The sequence below is a fragment of the Thalia democratica genome, chromosome 1 (assembly GCF_965202585.1).
Source record: "Thalia democratica chromosome 1, ktThaDemo2.hap1.1, whole genome shotgun sequence".
Lineage (NCBI taxonomy): Eukaryota > Metazoa > Chordata > Thaliacea > Salpida > Salpidae > Thalia > Thalia democratica.
In genome coordinates this window covers 91595502-91616507 of record NC_139165.1, presented here as the reverse complement: position 1 = coordinate 91616507, position 21006 = coordinate 91595502, and the positions used below count along the sequence as shown (strand labels likewise).

Sequence of the window (21006 nt, the reverse complement as noted above, 5' to 3'; positions counted from 1 at the left end):
ATAAAAGCTTTTGCTTTAAGTAAGATTATAAACAATAACTAGCATAAATAAATTGATTCTTGAATAAACTTTTTTTTTACATAAATATCAACATACTAAAATTTATCTAACTATTATTACATCTTAATTATGCAGTATTTTAAATTGTTACCTAGCTTGTACTTTACCAAAAATTTTAATAAAACAGTCTAGACACTTTGGAATTATCAAAAAGTTAAACAAACTAAATACTTTGTTTTATAAAACATTGAAAATATATTTATCAATTAGATAAATTTTGCTTTTTATAGTAGTTATGGAATTTTTTAATCAATAATTTTAGGACAATTATTATTTTAAGGTGAGATTTATTTACAATTAAGAACATAACAAACACAGTTAAAAAAAACTACATAATTATATTGATTAAAGCACTTGCGATCTTGAATATGTTGTTTCACAGTTGCTAGATGATTAAAAATAAGCGTTAAGATAAGAAGATAAATATTTAGAAAGCGATAAATTGCCACAGCTTTTATAAAAATAAATGTTACAGTTACTTTTTTCAATTCACAGTAGTAATTTACACTATACACACTATATAAAACGAAGAAACAAGTTCGAAGCTGTGAACAACAAAAGCGCGGGAAATCAAACTTGGAGCAGTATGGCCACGCCGCCCAGCGTCCACTTGTTCGGCGGGAGTTTTGTTTTCAAATTGAAGGTCCACACGAATGTGGGTCCCCTCATCTTGGTCTTGTACACCGGGCACGCGTACACGCTCCTCGTGTCCTGCTTGTCCACCGGGATCGCCTGTTTTTAAAATAAAATATAAATAATTTGATAACTTTTCGTTTTCGGTATCGTCTGTTAATGTTTTGTATTTGAAAACACTACTTTCTAAATGCATTAATCAGTTGTAACAGTTTAATTATTGAGAAAACGGATAGCTTTAAATTCATAAACTTTAATTAACAAAAATTAGATTGGAATTGATTTAAGTTTAATTTTGTATATCATACTTATAGTAAATGAAAACCTTATAGAAACATTAAAGAACTTTTAAAACGTCCTTAACATGCTAAAACAAAAAATATATATAGTAACTTAAAAAGTCTTAACAAAACACGAAATAATTATTTTTGTTACTTACACCAGTATAATAAAATGTACCTTTATGAAAATAACTGGCATGCTTGGAGTGAGCTCTTTCAGGATTCCTTCAGATATCACAGACGCCTGAGGATCCCACCTAGCTCCTGTGAATAAATATTTATATTAATTTAAAACTTGTTTGTTGTAAAACTTGAAAGTTTAAATAATTTCATGGTATACTGACGATGATGAGTGTGAAAAATTAGAAGGAATTAAGTTAAACATTAGATGTTACTTAAACTAGTTTCGAACATTTTTGAGACACATCTGAAAGAACTTAAAAAAATTATGCGTTTGATAATAACTGCCAGATAGACCTGCTTGCTTATGAAAATAAAACAAAAAACTTTTTATATTTTACAAAAACTTGCAAACACAAACCTTCCATGTACAAGCTGTGAATGTAGGCGCCCTCTCTCGGCGAACTGCTGAAGTCCTCCTTCGTTTTCTTTGTTACGTCACACTGCAGGCACATCTTGTCCAATGGCCACTCGTTCTTTCGAGCCATCGCCTGTTAATAATGTTTGTTGTTAATTTTTTGGAAATAAAGAGATTATTTTTCTAACACAACAATTAAACATTTTTGTTGTTAACTTTAAAAAAAAAGTAAATAATTTTTCCCAAAGATTGTTCCTACTTGTTTAGGGATTGAAAATTTTGAAAAAATATGCTTTTGTTTAAATTACTTTTAGGAAACAACTAAAAAATATTACTGCAAAGTTTTAACCAATGTAAAGTAAGTATTATGATTAATGAATGATATTCAAAAAAAAAAGTTTTTGCAGTTATGTCAATGACTTTGTACAAAAGCAGTGAAGAGCTATGACTTGAAAATTATACATAAAACAAACCTGCATGATAGCGGTGAGGAAGGACTGAGGATTGAAGAGTCCTCCCAGCCACACAGCAGCGGGCAGCTGGAAATCTGTCGTCCACGTTTCCAGCTCCCGTATTCTGCTCAGCAGGTCAGCGTACCTGTGTTTGTAATACGCATTTATTTTTACCAGATTTTGTGAGATCTAACGTTAGTAAGCCACATTTTATACAATTAGCAGTTAAACATACCGGAGTTAATGACATATTTATTTTATTAACTGTACTGTTGTTTTAAAATGTTAAGCAATTTTGTACTATTGTTAAGAATCTTTTAAAATATACTATGGCACTACTTAGCACATTGATAAAATACCTTTTTTAGTATTTTGTATAATATTACAAAAGAAAAAGAGTTATTAATTAAACGAATTTCACTCAAATACATTAAAAACGTAGTTCTACTAAGTAAAATATTTAGTTAAAAAAAACAAACATACAAACACACTTGTCACTAGTTTATTAAAACCAACAATATTATAGTATTACAAAAGAAAAAGAATATTTAATAAAACAAATTTTACTCAAATACATTAAAAACGTAGTTCTACTAAGTAAAATATTTAGCATGGTTGCCACTGTTCAAGCTGAGAAAAATTTCCTGACTTTTCCTGACTTTTTACAAAAATTTTCCTGACTTTTCTACATCAAACTCTTAAACTAAACTTATTCTAAAATACATAACCTAACACTTAAAACTATATAAAGCTTTCAATCTAATTTCAATACAGGTTAAAAACAACAGTTTTTTGCTGAATTCTATCATCAAACTTCCAGTACATCACTTAAACCATCTGTGTATGATTGATGTTTGTAATAAACAGCTCTATCAGCAAAATACTTGTATTATTACCTTATAAACACAGCCTGTCTGAAAAAAGACACATTTTTTTAGCATTTCCTAGCATAAATGTATCTAGAAAAAACAACCGACATATAAGGAACTTTTACAATTAAAACCTTAAATCAATAACGAACTATTACAACACAAACCTTAAAACAATAACGAACTTTTACATTTAAAACATTAAAACAATTAAGATCTTAATCAAATACTGTTTCTTTTTATGTATGTACTAAAATTTATTTTCTTCGTTTTTTTATTAGCACTTCAACCTCTTCATCTAATGAAGATATGGTTTCCTTCATTAGGTCTGCATTCCGGTTCAGTGTACACATTAACTTGTTACATAAAATACTAAACTAACTGCTTAGTTATAAAGAACTCAATTATTTACTTAAACAAAAAACACTTTGATTCTAAAATTATGCTAGATAAACTTTTGTTTCTATATCACAGTTTCACTATGGAAGTGTCTTTGCTACAGATCATCAATACTAAAAAGCTTACAAAACCTTCTTGTTCAAGTAGGGTACTTGTTCAATATGTTAATAGAAAATTTTTGCAGTTTTATAAAGGATATTTTACTAATTTATACCAGATGAAGGCATTGGAAATAAAATTAAACATTTTTGTAAATTTCTAGGAAAATTTTGGAATTTTTTTCTGACTTTAAAGGACCTTTAATTAATTTTTACCATTTGAAGGCTTTGGAAAACAAGGAATTTTGTAAATTTAATCTGATAAAACCTGAATTTTTTTTTTAATTTTATCAAATTTCCTGACTTTTCCTGACTTTTTTTCAAAACCCCCAATTTTTTCCTGACTTTTCCTGACTTTTGTCATTTTTTAAAATTTTTCCTGACTTTTCCTGATTTCCTGACTTTTCCTGACCGAGTGGCAACCCTGATTTAGTTAAAAAAAAAATAACATACAAACACACTTGTCACTAGTTTATTAAAACCAAAAATTTGTTCAACAAACAAACCATGAGCTCAATCCGGCCATGGAGGGGTACGCCTTGGCTGCCCAGCTTTCCGGAATCGTGTTTAGAAATAGGGAATTCCCCAGCGCCTCCATCTGCGGAGTTATCGTCAGTTCTCCCTTCAGACCAAGATCCAGCGACTTCAGTGTGGACCTTTGTGAGATAAAATTACCAAATAAATATATCGATTAAAAATCAAAGAAAAGAATAACTATTACACTTGGTTAAAGCTTATAAGTTTCTAAATTGATATACTGTCAAAAAGTTGTTAATTTTAAAATAATGATGTAAATATTTTCACAAAAAGTTAAGAATAGTATTTTATTCAGTGCGAATATTTAATTATCAAACAAAATAAAAACTTTGCATGAAATCTATAAAACATCTTTCAAACCTTATCTCGCCAATGAGCACGTTCATTCTCTCGCATTCCTGGTACGCCACCACCATGTAAGGAGTTCTCTCGCTCGGATCAACTTTCGCTTGCAGCTCGAACATGTTGAACAGGTCCGGCAGTTTGTCTAGTATCTCGTCTAATATCGACTTTATCTGTTAATTAATTTATACTAAGTAGACATTTGGCTAAATGTTGTTTAAACATGTTAACATCGAATGTGACGTTTTTCAGAGATGGTGTTGAATAAAGTTCTTTAACTAAAATAAAAATTGACTAGCTGTACACCAAACTACTTAAAACCCGCAACATTTTTATTTTATCAAAGAACCAACTTTTTCCTCCCTGGTGTCTCCGGAATCGCCGCTCGTCCCGGAGTCCCTGGGGGTGAGGTCCAATATGGTCCGGAACAGGTTGTCCGAGGTCGAAGTGAGAAAGTCTATCTCGGCGTTGGGGTGCAGCCCGTACAAATACGGGGACTCTGGAGGCAGGGCGTCGTCGATGTACTGGTGGTACCCTGCGTTTTGTTTTTATTGTAGTTTATTAAACTTTTAAAGAAATAAGTCATCAAACTAGTTTTAGAATAGAATAAATATTTTTAAGAATGTTTGAAGTTTTACGGGTCGTAGGTTTGCCAATGTTAAGCAAACTGTTTACAATTATGATTACTTGTATTTCTAAAAAGCATAAATTGATAACTGCTTTATTCCAAAACCAACTTAACGGATAAACTTATTTCATTAAAAAAAACTAATGCCATCTACTAAGTTTTACACAAAAGAACTCGTATTTTACAAGAATAATGCATCTAGAAATACCAATCAATATACATCTTAACATAAAAAATAAAACATCAAACGTACCGTTGTAATCCAATGATGGGGGTACGGGGAATCCCGGTGCCAGGTAGATGGTGGTATCGAACATCTCCTGGTTCATGAACTCCTGCAGGTAGGTCCTGCACAACCTCCTATCCCAATCGTCCGTGATGTGTCCCCCGTACATGATCTCACCGAACAAGTACCGAAGATCGTCCCATGGTACCTTGTGTTCAATATGCATCAAATTTGTTTGTAAAGTATCCCTTAGTGGTAAATGCATATTTTGTACTTATTATCATTAGAACATAAAACATTATAAACTTACTTTAGAACTAAATTTACTTAATCTTAGTGTCAAGTGTATTTTAGTATATTATTCAAACGTTGCAATCTTTTACAAAGCATTAAAAAAAATAGATTGCTTTTAACTGTTTAACATAACACATAATACAACTACAAAATTTGTACACTTGCATTTAATTTTTGCAATTAAAACAAAACTCATTCATTTTTTATTCAACTTGTATCGCTTTCGCAGTCTTACAAGCTTTTCATCTATTTTATTTATAAATCACCTTGTTGTTGGCTTCCAGGTAGTTGTACAGGACGTTGACGGAGATGGTCAGATCGCCGGTGTTGTACGGGTAGACCCTGTTCCATCCCTGAGGACCGAACTTTCTTCTCTCGCACACCACCGCGTGGAAGTAGCACAGCGCGAACAAAATTGCTTTGAACTCCTGCTCTCTGGCGCACATTTCCAAAGTGTCCTGTTGAACATTTTAGTAGTTAAAAAAATTGCATTTTTTATACCAATTGAGCTAAAGTTGCTAATAGGTAAACTAACAACAACTTAAAACTAAAAAATGCATGGTATTGTCATTTTAGAACTCAGATCTACATTAGTTAGTTTGTAGCAGTCTAACAGACATGCTCTGTTATAAATTGAGAGAATTAGGAAAAAGGGATTGTTAAAGCACTATATATACTACGCATGAACGATTACGTCGCTTTTGTATCGCATGCGCTTTTTATCGCATGCGCTTCTTGATCGCATAGACGATATAGACAAAAGTCAGTGTTTTACTTTTTGCTAGTTTTAGTCTAATATTATACTTGTGTTCATTTACTTACGATTATAAAGATTACTTGTGTGTTATATTTTACGTTGTGAGTTCTTTTAATAAATAATTGTGTTTATACATTTTTGTTGTTTTAGTTTATACTACTTGACCATTCATTCGCGGTATATCAATCGATAAGTAGCGCGACATGAATTCAAAACAAGTTGCCAAGAAATTGGCCAAAATGACAACTCGCTCTGAGTCAGCCAACGCGCCTGATCCCGTTGTTAGCGAAACAGAGAAGTCTCGACCGCCGGCTCCGTCTAGGGAAAGTACCGAGGAGTCGAGCGATCGTCACAAGTTAAATTATGCAATGAAATTTTTTTTCTAAATATACTGTTTATTTCGGTACAACTTTCTACTCTTTTTTAGTATTAGTTTTAGAGCTTTAATTAGTTTTAGACAAAATTCAAAAGTAATTAGTAAACGCATTTCCAAAGTATCCTGTTGAATAATTTGTGTTGAAATAAGTTTTGTTTTGCGTTTGGTAACAAAGCAAAGTTTTTTATTGATAAAGAACGAATAATGATATTAAATAATTACAAAGTAATTTTTGTTTAGATCTACTGTTTCTGCTCTTTCCTATGGTTTTACCGCTTCAATAAGCTAATTTAAAGAAAACTAAAAAAAAAAATAAAATAAAAGAATTAAAATTAAAAACTTTTACTAAAACTTTACCTGATTGAAGTTATCGAGAGCCTTGTGGATGTTGGAGTGCATCCCGGTGGGAGGCTCGTTGGTGATCTTGATCGAGTTTTCCAGGATCCCCTGCGGAATTATGTGGTACTCCGGGGACCCCGCCGGTTCCGCGCTCATGAATATCCTGAAGTCCTTGTGAGCCTCGCCGTCACTGTGCTGTGGAAAAACTTGCACTAAGAAACTTAGTGTTTTTATTGGTTGTTTAATTACTTTTAAAATCAAACTACCACTGCTGTAGGTTGAAGTAAACATATTTTAATTTTAGTATACTTAGTGTTGTATATGTTAAATATTTCTATTGTTAACAAAAACGAATAAATAGGTTTCCGTTAAAGTTCAGTAACAACAAAGCGTTTTTGAAAAATACTCTTAATTATTATTTTTTAAAGTAATTATATTAGTATTATCTAAACACTTTCTAAAATAAATTTAACAGAAAAATAGGTATTATTTTTTCTCAACTTAATTTTAACTATTTCACTGTCTGCTACAGTCAACCGAAAAGAAAGCAACTAAAGTATTCAAGGTAAAATTCCATCAAGTAAACCTTTTCAATTTTGTTCTGGAGGGTCATGAGCCACTTGGCCACCAAGTGGATGTTCTGCAGTATGACCCAGTGTCCCTTCTCGGCGGCGACGTCCAGCGCGCTCTCGGCCACCACCTCCTGTCCCTGACCGAGGGACACGTTGTGGAAGTTCTTGTTGTCCATGCTGAAGCCGAGCTTCTTGCCCAACTTCTCCACGTCCGTCAGCGGGTCCACTCCTGTGAGTAAATTTGTGGTGAAATATAGATATTTTATACATTTTTTTTTTCAGTTGTTTAAGTGCACCTGTTGAGTAAAATTTTATTTGGAGAACTGATCAAATTTTCAGTGAAAAGCGGGTGTTTAACAAATTAGTTTTATATCTTCAAGTATTATGAATTGTATTGTTGAAAAGTATTTTTGTTACGCGATCTGTAAGCGTAACAAAAATTTTAACTGACTGTCTTCATAACTTTAAGGAATTATTGAAAGAAGAAGCAATAGTTTTATTCTAAAAAACTTGAAAATTTAAATTTAAAACAAACAACGAACCGGGTGACAATATGAAGAAGGTTGGGGTCTGAGGCCCGGTTTCTTCGAAGGATTTTTCAAAGGGTATTCCCCTTGTTTCAACATACTCGTTACCAAGGTTCTGATCAACAAAATCCCTGAAAAAATATAAAGTATAACATTAAAAAATATTTTTTAGTGCATATAACACACAACTATTTCTAATCTTGTTTTGTTGAAAATTTATTTCACCAAAACGAATTGTTTTTATTCTAACTAGTTAAAAAAAAATATTTTTTTTTGTTTCACTCGACGGCATAGGTCGTTCATTATTGTAAAAATATCATAACATCATAAAAACAAATCGGTCAACTAGCTTTTAAATACTAAATCAAATATTATAATTTTGATAGTTTATATACACTTAGTCACCTGAGATCGTAAATCATTCTGACGTTAAGTTTGTTTTAAGTAAACTTCAACCTAAAACTTATCAAGTCGTTTTTGACAAGCAATCTAAAACTTTAAACAAAATATATTTTTTTAAATATATTTTCTCACCTGACGGCGTAGGTCATCTTGTCGCGTCAGTATATATAAATCAAAAAATACTTAATTGCAGTTATTTAATGTTCATAGTTAAAGAACCTATTTTTTTTAAAGTAAATGAAAATAACTATTAAAAGTATTTTCTCCTCTCACCTCACTGCGTAGGTCATCCTGTCGGGTCAGTATATATAAATCAAAAAATACTTAGTTGCAATTGTTTAATGTTCATAATTTAAAGAACCTATTTTTTAAAACCAGCAAATGAAAATAACTATTTAATGTATTTTCTCCTCTCACCTGACTGCGTAGGTCATCCTGTCGGGCCGGAGCGCCCTCATAATGCACAGCTTCTGGATGCTGTTCTTGTTCTTCCACTCCTGGGGGAGCTTCTCCTTCTCCGGCGCCTCGCTCTCCACCAGCTTCTTCCACCGCTTCGCCGACCCCTCGATGTCCTTGTCCAGCCCCCGGAACTCGTCCATGTCCGCCAGCAACTGAAGATTATATTTGGTTTGCGTTTCAGAACTACAAAGTCGTGTTGAGTTTTGTTTGTGAAACTTGTGAAAAATAAAAGGGAACAAGTAAGAAACAAAGTATTCCGCTTGTAAAATATAAACATATAAGTTTACTTTTACGTTTAATTTTTCATACATATCTTATGCTTGTACAACTAATACACATTTCAAACACAAACGCATGTGTTTTAAGCAACAGTTATTTTATGAACCCCAACAAAAAAGACATTAAAGTTTTATATCATAGACTAGTTGTTTTTATATTAACGCCATACAGCCTCAATAAGCTCACCTTGATAGTTCCCCACGAATTGTTGCTGAGGAAATCGACGGGACTGGTGGCCGATTGAGTGGGAAATCTCAGCAGAAATTCCAACTCCTTCGCGTTGATCGCTTTTTGCATCAGCAACACCTTTGTTAAAATATTTTCAATCAAACATACATTACATACATAGGAATTAAAGTATTGGTTATTGTTGAAAAAAGTAAGCGTAAAATATTAAAAATTTAAACACTTATTTATTTAATTATAATATTTATATATTTCTGTTAGTTATGTCAATAAAAAACCAAACTTTTAAATAAAAACAAACCTATAAAATCGTAATATACTGTGCGCAGATATTAAAATTTACAAAATAACCGAGAAATAAAGTAATGAAATAAAGAATTTCAATAAAGAACTGAACTGTTAATTTAAATCAACGCGAAATCAAACGTGGAAAGCGACTTGGGCGCTAAATATGATATTTTTATTATTTATACTCATAATTAAAACAAGAATTTTTGTTCCTCTGAATAACATTATTTTAATAACAAAATACTCACTATTTATTCAAATAAATAATAACAAACACGAACCTGGAAAGCGACTTGGGCGGTGAATATGATCTTGTGCTGCTCGAACAAACCGCGTGAGGTGTAGAGGAACGCGCTGAACGTGATGCTGCTGGTTATGTTGCTCACCCGCACTTTCAGCTGCTCGTCTTGCACCGCCTTCTGCACCGCCTGCTCGAACACGATCTTGAACGACTGTTTGAAAGTGGTGAGATTGTTTAATTTAAAATTTAATCTAAATAATAAATTACTTATCCAAAATCGATAATAAACAATCGTTGCAAATTTTTATGGCTTACTTAAACTAAAAGAAAACTATTTAAAAAAATTCCATTAATCGAGGTAGTAATGTTATTCAGCTATGTAATCCCCTCAAGAATTGACTTACTATTAAAACAAAATATATATTTCTTATTCTATTTCTGTTGATGCTTCATAAGCATCAAACAATTAGATGTTTAACAAACAGCAAAAATTATACTAGCACCTTCAATGAGAACTGGTACATGAGATGTATTTTGTGTTGTTGTAAAATCAAACACATAATACCTATCTTCAATGAAAATTTGTACATATAATTTATTTTATGGAAGTCGTTCAGTGTGAATGAAGTACATTTATTTAGTGCTTATAGTATTAAAAAATTCAAACAAATACTACTAAACTTAAATGAGAACTGTACAAGGTATGTATTTTGTTCTCATTTTATTAAATTAAAAATCAAACATATATCACTCAAAAAACCTTCAGTGAGAACTGGTACATGTGTTGAATTTGTTATTATATAAAAATTCAAACCTTCAATGAGAACTGGTACATGGGGTGTATTTTGTTATTATATAAAAATTCAAACCTTCAATGAGAACTGGTACATGGGTGTATTTTGTAATTATATAAAAATTCAAACCTTCAATGAGAACTGGTACATGGGGTGTATCTTGTTGAGGTCGTTCAGTATGAAGTACAGCAGTGAGGCTCTGCTTGCCGCCCCTCTGTACTCCTCCCTCGCGATGTTTATCTGCTCCTCCGTCACCTTCGCCTCCTTCACTTTTTCCTCGACCTCCGCGGCTGTAATATTGATTTCTCAAATTAAACGAAAGCGGGTACTTTTAGGGGAGTTTAAATTGTAAACGTGTTGATCTCAGAAGAAGTTTAAGCATTGTACATGTAACTAACATTTAAAAAAGTTGTTTACATGAAATTGTATAAACAATTGGAGTTTTCAATTACTTTATTAGAAGAAATGATTAAATAGCAGTTTGACAAAATCTAAACCATGTACTTTTTAAAAGTAAAAATTTTAAATTTCCTCACTTGAACGAAAGTAAAGCTTTAATGGGTTTAGTATATAAACAAAAAAGTAGAATACATAACATCAATAACTATACGCATAAAAACTCTTCAATTAATAAATTGTTGAAATGCACATATCATTAATTTTATAACAAAATGATTTTTCAACTGAAAATTTAATTAAAAAACTTATAGAAAATAAAATGTACGCACAGTTAACTAAATATTATTTTAAAAAAACTTTGAAACTATGCAAACCGGTTTTCTTGGTGTTTTCGAGATTTTCAACGAGCGCGGTGTCGCTGAGGAAGTCACCGCTGGCAGCCGACAACCTCGCCAGCAAATTGTCTTCCAGCTCCTTCAGCGTTATCTTGAAATCGTTCTGCTGCTTCGTCAGGTTGGCCTGGAATTAAAATGTTGCGTGTTTCAATATTATAACTTTTCAATAGGCTAATTTCCTACCTTTCAAAATATATGCCTTTAAAATAACATCACCGCATACAAGTTGTTTTTAAAACGTATTTTAAAATTCAAAACTGTTGAAAACTTCATATAAAGTAAGTAGACTTTATAAGTTAAACTTAATATAATTTTCAACCAACTAATAAAACTAATCAAACCTTTTCTTAAGGTAACTACACTACTAGTAAGGTAAAAATAAGTTCTTTACACTTTATCTAATTAATTAATTGAAAAACTATAATAATTTTATCAAACATTGAGTTTTTCAATTTTTTCTTTTAATACTTATGGTTTTCGCATAACAACATTTAATACGAATTAGTTTTAAAAAGACTTAACAATAATTTTGCATTTTTCATTAAGTAATTATACAATGGGCAAAAATAAGATTTTTTTACTTTACGTTAAACAACCAAACAAAAACAATATCTTTTATTTGTTATAAGTAAAACTTAATATATTTTCAACCAACTAATAAAATCAAAAACCTTGAGTTCTTCGAATATTTATTTAATAATAATAATAATAACAATAATATACAAAAACATTTATTTATTAGTTTTGTTTATTTATTAGTTTATTTATCACAAACCTTGAGTTCCTCGAGATCGGGTCTCTCCATGCCCACCACGTCGGCCAGCAGCTGGTCCTCCAACCCGTCCCTGGTCACCGTGAAGTTGATCAACGTGCACTGGGCCTGCGTCTCGGGCTGGTAGTGCGGGTTGGCTAATTTCGTGTGCAGGATGAGCTTGAAGGAGGGGTGGTACTCGCACTCCTTGTCCCCTATCTTGATGTACCTGTTGGTTTTGAATTGTGTAAAAATATTTTGTTTTCAATTGTGTTTGTATAAAATATGTTGATTTTAAAATTGTGGCTCATTTGCTGTAAGGGGTGCAAAAGATTAAAAAGCGCTGCAATAAACAAGTAATTTAATAACAGTATGTTAGCACTCCTTGTCCCCTTTCTTGATGTACCTGTGTTTTTGTATTGTATAAAAAACATTGATTTCAAAAGTGCGGATCATCTGTGTAAGGTGTAAAAGATTAAAATAAACTACAATGAAATTAAAGTTTTCTAAACTTAAAAAAAAACAAAAAAATAAATCTTATCTTATCTGTACTTGAATTATAAAACCTATCTTGATGCACCTTGATTTTATTTAAATTGTATAAAGTATATTTAGATTTCAAAATCGTAGATAAAAAAGGACAAAAACATAGTGTATTTTTTATATTGAAATGCATAAAACATACTTTTTTTAATCGTAGAGCTTTCGTTGCAAGTTGTGAATGATTAAAAATACTACAAAAATTTTTCTAAGGTACCCGAGTAACGATTTAAAAAACGGTAACAAGTAAGTAAAAGTATTAAAACCAATCAAATTTAAATGATTAAGTGATGTTTTATTAAACAATTAATTTTTTTACCAACCTTCCTTTTTTAATTGTTTCTCTTCCCAGCAGAGAGCCAAGCACGGGATCCAGGGATTCCTCGATGTTTTCAATCAGAACGGTGTCACCGGAAGATAATGCGTTTTCTATAACATCCAAGTATCTGTTTGATGATTGTTTATGTAAATGATGTAATATGAGTGATGTTTAAATTTGTTTAGAATTAAGTGTATTAAAAATAAAGTTGTTTCAGTTGTATAAGTATTTGGGAAATTTTTCACTTTATCAAAACAGTCTACGCTTGATAACAGACCTTCTTTAAACTGCAACGTTTCTAAAACTACAAAAAAAAAGAGCATATATAAAAATTATCAAAAAACATAATACTAGATTTAGTCTAATTTTTTATCCAACAGCTTAACAAAACAACAAACCCCTATATTCTGTACTTGGTAACATACCTCCTTTATACTGAAAGAGTTTTCAAATTAAAAAAAAACAATAAAAAATAAGAAACTTGCAATTAAAAATTATTGAATTATCATTTTTACAATTTTTGTATTAACATCAATTATTTTCATGATTAATCAACAAACCCCTTGTTTCCGATCCTGATGACCTTGAGGTCGTCGCCGTACTTGTTCTTGATCCACTTGATGCCCTGCAGCTGGGGGTCCACCATCAGCGGCCACCGCTGGCAGTTGGACAGTATGGTGGCGTTCTCCGTGGACATGCGGTCGCTAGGCAACCCCTCGTTGTTCCAATTGGCTATGACGGCCTCGTCGGTGAGCAGGCTCATAAAGTCCAGGTCCTCCGTGATGGGGATTGGAACCTGGAATAAAATAAAAGGGAATTTTTGGGCGATTTGTGTAAATAAAAACAGAAGTTTATCAGCAAGAGTTGTTTAAATATATCAAGTATTACGGCTACCCGAAACAAGTTTTTGTTTATCTTTAATGAACTTAAAGAAGTTTTAAGTTTTTTTACAAGCTTATCAAAACGTCAACTTTACGTGAGAAAACTTACTTTGAGTTGCTTGAGGAAAGGGAGCCACTGTTCGTTCAACAAACGCTGCCTGTATGGCTTGGTAAAGTAGCCCACGTAAGAGACGATTGCTGAAAAAAAAAATATTCAGTTTTCTATTCTAACTTGTAAATATCACGATATTTTACAAACCGGTGATGATGAGCACGTCTCCAGTCATCATGGTTTCCTGAACTTTGAAGTTTTGCACCGATTCGGCCCAACGCACGTTTTCGCTTTGCAAGCCGCCGACGAGTCTGGATTGAAGTGTTGTTTGAAAGATTAAACATTAAGCTTTTAAACTAGAAATTTAAACAACAAATTTTATAAAACTTAAATTCAAAAAGACAAACCATGTGTGGAAATTAAATTAATCAACTATGTTTACTGGAAAAAACTTCACGTTAAAAATTTAGTTAAAAAAATATTTCTAGTAACTTTATAATTTTATACTATTTATTACTTTAATTTAACTTTCAACTGTCAAATTAATTATCAACCTGTTAGCAAGCGAGATGGTGCTCTCAGTGGCTTCTGCTTCCTGCTGGCATTTCAGCTTGGCGGCAGTCGCTTCTTCGAACTGAGCCGTCAGTTCCGCCAAGTTGTTGTTCAATGCCTGATAAAATTAAAAACTTTATACTTGTTGGCAGCAACACTGTATATGTCATAATATTAATCAAGTGATTTTAATAGTTAAAGAAAAATCGATTTTGATTTTAACGAGAATTTAATTAAAACTGAAGATTTCTAATACTTTGTTTTATAACAAAATTCTTTAAATATAAAATTTTAAATTAGTTTTATTATAAAACAGGCAAAATAGAAAATTAGAACTCACGGTAATTTTCGACTTGATTTGAGCGAGTTTGCTTCTTGCGGCCTGCAGTTCGTCGTTGGCCTTCTTCAGCGCCTGTCTCTTCGGCTCGACCTCGCAGAAAATTTGGTAAAACCTGACGATGTTCACCGCCCATGCGCACAAACCTGACGCTGCGAACGACTGTGAAAAAAATACAAATGGATTAAATTTAGAATAGTATATCATACTTGGCTTAATAAATAACTCGATTTAGTTTTAAGTAGTGATGTACCGGACCCGGATCCGGACTTTTTTTCAAATTAAGATCCGGCCAGACCCGAATCCGGACTTTTTTTTTGCAAATTAGAATCCGGCCGGAACCGTATCCGGACTTTTTTTTTCAAATTAGAATCCGGCCGGAACCGGATATCAGACAAAAATGACAATATCCGGCCGGATCCGGACCCGGATAGTAAGTCCGGTATATCACTGGTTTTAAGAAAAACAAAATATTAAATTGTATGCGTTAGTTAAGCAAGTTTTGGAATAAAATAAAATTTAAATTGTAAAGTTTGAGTTAGAAATAAATAAGTATCAACATTCAAACATTGACAAACAAAATGAAGACATACCTTTCCACGGACAAACTCTGGGTCGAAGTCAGGACTGTCCAAGTAAGGTTTGATGGCCTTCAAACAATTTTCATGAATATTCTCCTTGTCGTAGTTTATCAAAGCGTCCAAAAATTGATCCACCTAAGTATTTTTCACATTTTTATCAAAAAACAACAAAACATTTACTTAAATCCATTAACAAAAAAAATTAATAATTAATTTTTTTTTTTTAATTTTGTGCTAAGTAAAGAAAAAAAAAAGAAAAAATTAAAACAAACTTAAGAAACTAATTAAAAAAATTTAAAAAAAAACAACAAAAAATTGAACAAACTTTTCCCATCATGATTTTTCCCGCCTTCCAGCTCCTGTCTTTAGGGACTTTCCCGTTGGGAGCCATGAGAACCATGACGGCGGCGATGACGTTGACCACGGCGGGCGGGGGCGCACCGAAAGACTTCAACTCCGTCAAGTTGTTCTGTTGATAAATTCAAAATTCACTTTAATACAATTAACAATAATATAATTAGTTTTTATAATGATTTTTTTTAATCTTTATTTTTTAGCTGGAAATTTAAAAAGCACGGCTTAATGGTTCCTTAAAACGTCTTTTTGTTTTTAAGATGTTACAAAATTTGTTTCAAATTGAGTTTTTTAAATACTCAAACTGATAAATTGCAACTAAACAAAATAGTTTTAGCTAACTATTTTTAAAAGAGGTTTAAGCAACTAGGGCATATACCAGGGGTCGGCAGGCAGTTGGTGGTCGCGGGCCAAATTTCAAGTTTCCAAAGTCTTCGCGGGCCGCAGTTTTAGTTTTAGTGACATTTGAATAATAATTTGGTTTTAGTTTTAGTCACACTAAAGAAAGGTTTTACTTTTATTCACCATATTTTTTTAATGACTTTTAGCTATACATAGAATGCCTATTTTATTAATATTTATTAGAATAGAATTTACATTGACTGTTATACTTAAGTGTTAATAAACTATGTACTTTCATAAGCACTTAATAAGTTAAACTAAAATACTTTTGTAATTTTACTTACAACCTAACTCTCTATAAAAACCTAACTTGAAAGACAATTTATGGGTTATTTTAATACACTTGTTATTATATCAACCCTTTTTTCATATTTCTAAGAATATTTACTTCAAAAAAAGTTTTTGCGTGTTAAATAATTTACACTCATTAGAAAATTCATTAATTAGTTAACTTAATAAAATTATTACAAGTTTGTATTCCAAAAATCTAAAACAAATTCTTTAACATAATTAATTTTCGAAAACTTTAATAAAATATCTTATTAGTAATTAGTATTTTACATGGTTGCCCCTTAAAAAAGCAAAAATGTCTGAGTTGTATCAAACCAGCCTGAGTTTATTAAAAGTTAAAAAAGCTATTAAATAGTTGTTAATCCAGCTTAAATACCTAGTTAAAATATCATCATTATCAAAAAGTAGACAAAATGTAAGAAAAAAAGAAAAAATTACAATCAGTAAACTACACTACAGCCATAAAAACTATTCTGAGAATTGAAAGATTTCTTTAAAGTGATTTAAATAAAAGTTTCACACACACCTGAGTTTTCAAGCTTTTAAAATAGCCTGTTTGTGTAGCAACCCAGTTAAAATAAAGTTCACAACATAAAGAAATAACGAAACTTATTAACAGTAAATAAATTACATGCCAAAAAAATATAAGTCAGCTGGAATGGACAATTAAGATTCTTAAACAAATTTAACAAAAGTATAAAATTCTATTCAGTCATTAGCGAAGTAGAAAAACTTATTTTTTATTAAGCATTTTAGCAATTCTTTATCTGAAATAAGAATATTGTATTTAAAAATAGTAATTGAAAAATATAAGATGAGCTACAAGAATAAAAAATACGTTAGTTAGGAGTTATTGCGAGAAACGATAAAAAACAAATGACCAAAGTCAGTTTTTCCATAAAGCACATGATTATCTTCAGTAACTACAGAATGATAAGAAAAAATTGTTAAGGCAAATTATAAAGTAGCAAAATTTATTAATTAAAATGAGATACCGTTTATAATTGAAGACTTTTCTAAAGAATTTATGTTGGCGGTAATGAAAAGCTTTTGTTTATTTCTTCAATGACAACTAGACGTCGTGTTTAGGAAATGCATTAAGGTTATAGTCGCATAAATCAAATTAGGACTTTAATCAATCTGTTAATATGAGAGCACTGACAAAAAAACTATTGTTCATATGAGAATTTTTATTAGAGATGTTTTTACTAACTTTGACATTTTAATAGAATTTCTTGGTTTAGTTTCAAAGCGAAGCACAACAATCGGTGAAATTTTACAAGTAAAGGTTGAAAGCACCAAAACAAAGTTTTTGAAAGTACAATTCCTTCTTTTATTGTTAGTAGAAAGTTTAATTTAAGTTGATAAAAATGACTTAACAAATATATCGATATTAAAAAATACTGTTCAGCTACTTCAATATATTTTCTAATGAAAAATATTTATTTGGTAAGTTTTTTGTGTCAAATCGAAATTTTATTACTTTACAGGTTTTTTCAAAAATTCTCAATTTCAAGTTTTTTTCCAGAACTTTTAAGCACAAGTTTTCAAATTCAAAGCTTTTCCGGGATTCAAGTTTTTTGGCAACACTGATTGTTCACACTTAAATGTACACAAAAATATAAATAGCATTTTAAATTATATTAGCTGCAAGACTTAAAATTTAACATATATTATAGCTCAAACTAACATTGTGGATTGAGCAAAACATACATCATAAGTTTAATTTGCCACTCTTTCAAGCAAAAAAGTCAGCCTGAGTCAACAAAAACATCCTGATATTTTTGTATACAAAAAGCAATTCTAGCCAAAAACTTAAAAAATGACTTAGTTGGCTCAAGATTTAAAGTCTTCAAATAGTGATAGTCTGAGTGTGTGACAATGTTTAGTTGTTTATTTGCTTGAATTTGAACTATTTTGATTAACAATGTACAAACTTAATAAACTTACCATCCCTAAATCTAGTTTATATTAAATAGGTAGCTCAAAAAAACAGCAATTGTGTGTATTGATATACAAGGCATAAAAAGTTTGACAAAAAAATGTTTGAAAAATTAAAATGTGTACCTAACAAAAACTATATTAATTCATGTCATATTGTTTTAAACGTGTGTGTATAATTTAGATATTACATGTAGAAACAACAATGTTAGAAAACTAAGCATAAACTAAACTTTAACTAACTAAAGTATTAAATAAAAAGTGGTTTAAAGTATGAGCATCTTTTTAAGTTGGTGTGCATAGAAATTAATTCAAAGTGCAGAGAAAACTTTTAAAAAATTAAAATGTGTCAAAACAAAAATCAAATAAACCTTATTTCTTATTACTATGTTATGTTAAATGTTTTTACACTAAAATATAACATTTACAAAAAAAAATCTATAAAGGAAACTTAGGTATAAAAAATATTGAAAAAGAATATCTAAGCTATAAAGAAATGACACTTTAGTTAATTACTGTGAATTACTTTTGTACAAAATAGAAAACATTTGCATTTAGTTTATTTAATAAATAGGTATTATATAACTATTTTATTAAATTCAATCACTCTTTACACTATTTTTTCAGATAATTACTTGCTGTTGTAAAAAAGAAAATTTTATGAAACTCGGAAAAGTATCCTGTTAGAATGCTAATCTGTCTTTTTCACATTTTTAAACTAAAGCAGTAATTTCTTCTAATTATTTTTAAATGTTATACAGAGACTTAAAACCAAACTAATCAAACTAAATTATTAACAAAAATTCAACTTGAAATATATTTACATCAGCGGGCCACATTTACATGCTCGCGGGCCACAAAATTTTCTTTCGCGGGCCGCATTCCATCCAAAAAAATAACGTGCTCGCGGGCCGCAGATTTACCCTTCGCGGGCCGCAATTGGCCCGCGGGCCGCAGTTTGCCGACCCCTGGCATATACTGTGCTGTTTCATATTTCCATGTTAATAATTCTTTAACAAACTTTAAATAACGCTAAAAACAAATCCATTCTTGCGTAAAATAATCCGAAATTACATCAGTTACGTGTACGATATATACTGCTAAACAACATGTCAAGACAAATCTTCACCTTGTTCAATGTGTTCAAGGCTTCCTGCGCGGCCAGCAGCGCCGGCTCGGCCTTCTCCAAATCTTCCGCGCAGTCCTTCTGCTTGGCGGTGACCTCCACCTCGATCTGCGTCACCTTGCCCTCCTCCACGTCGGCCACCTCCTTCTCCCGGCTCACCTTCTCCGTCTCCACCGCCACCACCTGGATCAGCTTGTCCGCGTCCTCGTTCTTCTGCTTCAGCTCCACCTCCTGCGCCGCCAACTTCGCCTTCAAGTCGTCCACCTTGAGTTGAATAATCTTACATTAGGGAAATAACCTAATATGAGTTTTTTGGTTCAGTTAGGTAAGGTGTTGTTTTAAAACTGTTTGTTTTAAACAAGCATTCTTTTGGTTATAACAGGTTTAAAACTGGGCTTTAAACTACAAACCACCTTGAGTTGAAAATTTTGGTTTTTAGTTTCAGTGACTTAATAAAAATTTACTAAAATACTATATAAATACTTATCTTTGTTTTCGGAAGGAATTTTATTGTATTTAGATACCGTTTGACAGATAATTTATTTTTTTAACAAATTTTAAAACTTAGAGCTTTCCGACTCTTATGTTTGATTCTTTATCAAAAGTTAAATGAAATGCATATAGTTTTAAAGGTTTATCATAATAAATATAGTCATATTAAGTTGCATATGATATTTAAACTTGTTTGTTTTAGCAAAGACTGTTCTTGATTTAATTGTTTTTACATATTCGTTTCACTTCTAAGTTGATAGCAGGAAAAACTTTAATAATCTATAAAATTTTAATGTGAATGAAATGCTTCCGTGATCATATAACAAGAACACAATTTTTTTAAACAAATACTTATTTTTACCAATCATCAACAACAAACTTGTGCGGCGGTGCTCCTCAATTTTTCAAGTCCGTTCTCCAGTCTTTCAACTGCGGCCTGCAGCTGCGAGTTCTTCTTGCCTAATAAAGACTCGTACAGTTTGATCTGCTCCAAGAAGCTTTTCGGCGTCGTGTAGTTGTATCTTCTGCAGGTATTTTAAAAACAAGAATTTAGTTCGATAAAAAACTTAAAAATTGTGTTTAGTTTGATATGAAAAGTTTGTATATCACATTCTACTTGAATAAAAACTTTATTGGAGTTTAAGATCACAAATTTCGTTGATTAACTGAGTTAAACTTAACTGAGTTGACTTATGAAAGAATTCGTGAGTTGATAAACGTAAAGAAAATTTTAGATAGATTTCTAAAACTTTAAAGTTTTTACAAAACTTATTTTCTAAGATTAAAAAAGTTTACGCAAATAAAGACAATAACTCAATGTGAAAGTTTTAATTATTTATTTTTTTTTTCAATATCAAACAACCTCTCGCTCAGCAGATACTCTTTGCTGAGTTCGTTCACACTGACGTGCACGTAAGACATGAACTTGCTGATCGAATCCCTGTGTTCTTCCTGTAATGTTTTAATTCGTTATATTATCAAACATATGTATTACAAACAAAAATGTACGTAGCTAC

General features: G+C 31.3%; 1 protein-coding gene across 1 annotated transcript in view; it reads right to left on the bottom strand.

Annotated features, from left to right (window-relative positions):
- Positions 1-447: 447 nt before the first annotated feature.
- The window catches only part of LOC145848571 (dynein beta chain, ciliary-like), a 52957-nt gene continuing 32398 nt past the window's right edge, over positions 448-21006 (bottom strand). Inside the window, exons 61-89 of the mRNA XM_082953953.1 lie at positions 20853-20941; positions 20370-20514; positions 19502-19762; positions 15710-15853; positions 15397-15519; positions 14807-14965; positions 14469-14584; positions 14122-14225; positions 13972-14060; positions 13542-13777; positions 12986-13108; positions 12147-12351; positions 11351-11495; positions 10707-10867; positions 9824-9994; positions 9255-9374; positions 8748-8941; positions 7944-8059; positions 7416-7630; positions 6848-7024; positions 5624-5815; positions 5091-5271; positions 4563-4744; positions 4228-4382; positions 3837-3986; positions 1986-2109; positions 1516-1645; positions 1153-1238; positions 448-792 (exon numbers count right to left, since the gene is read on the bottom strand). Of these exons, the coding sequence (XP_082810079.1) occupies positions 631-792; positions 1153-1238; positions 1516-1645; positions 1986-2109; positions 3837-3986; positions 4228-4382; positions 4563-4744; positions 5091-5271; positions 5624-5815; positions 6848-7024; positions 7416-7630; positions 7944-8059; positions 8748-8941; positions 9255-9374; positions 9824-9994; positions 10707-10867; positions 11351-11495; positions 12147-12351; positions 12986-13108; positions 13542-13777; positions 13972-14060; positions 14122-14225; positions 14469-14584; positions 14807-14965; positions 15397-15519; positions 15710-15853; positions 19502-19762; positions 20370-20514; positions 20853-20941 (4455 nt within the window). The 3' untranslated portion in view covers positions 448-630. The remainder of the gene's footprint in view (positions 793-1152; positions 1239-1515; positions 1646-1985; positions 2110-3836; positions 3987-4227; positions 4383-4562; positions 4745-5090; positions 5272-5623; positions 5816-6847; positions 7025-7415; positions 7631-7943; positions 8060-8747; positions 8942-9254; positions 9375-9823; positions 9995-10706; positions 10868-11350; positions 11496-12146; positions 12352-12985; positions 13109-13541; positions 13778-13971; positions 14061-14121; positions 14226-14468; positions 14585-14806; positions 14966-15396; positions 15520-15709; positions 15854-19501; positions 19763-20369; positions 20515-20852; positions 20942-21006) is intronic.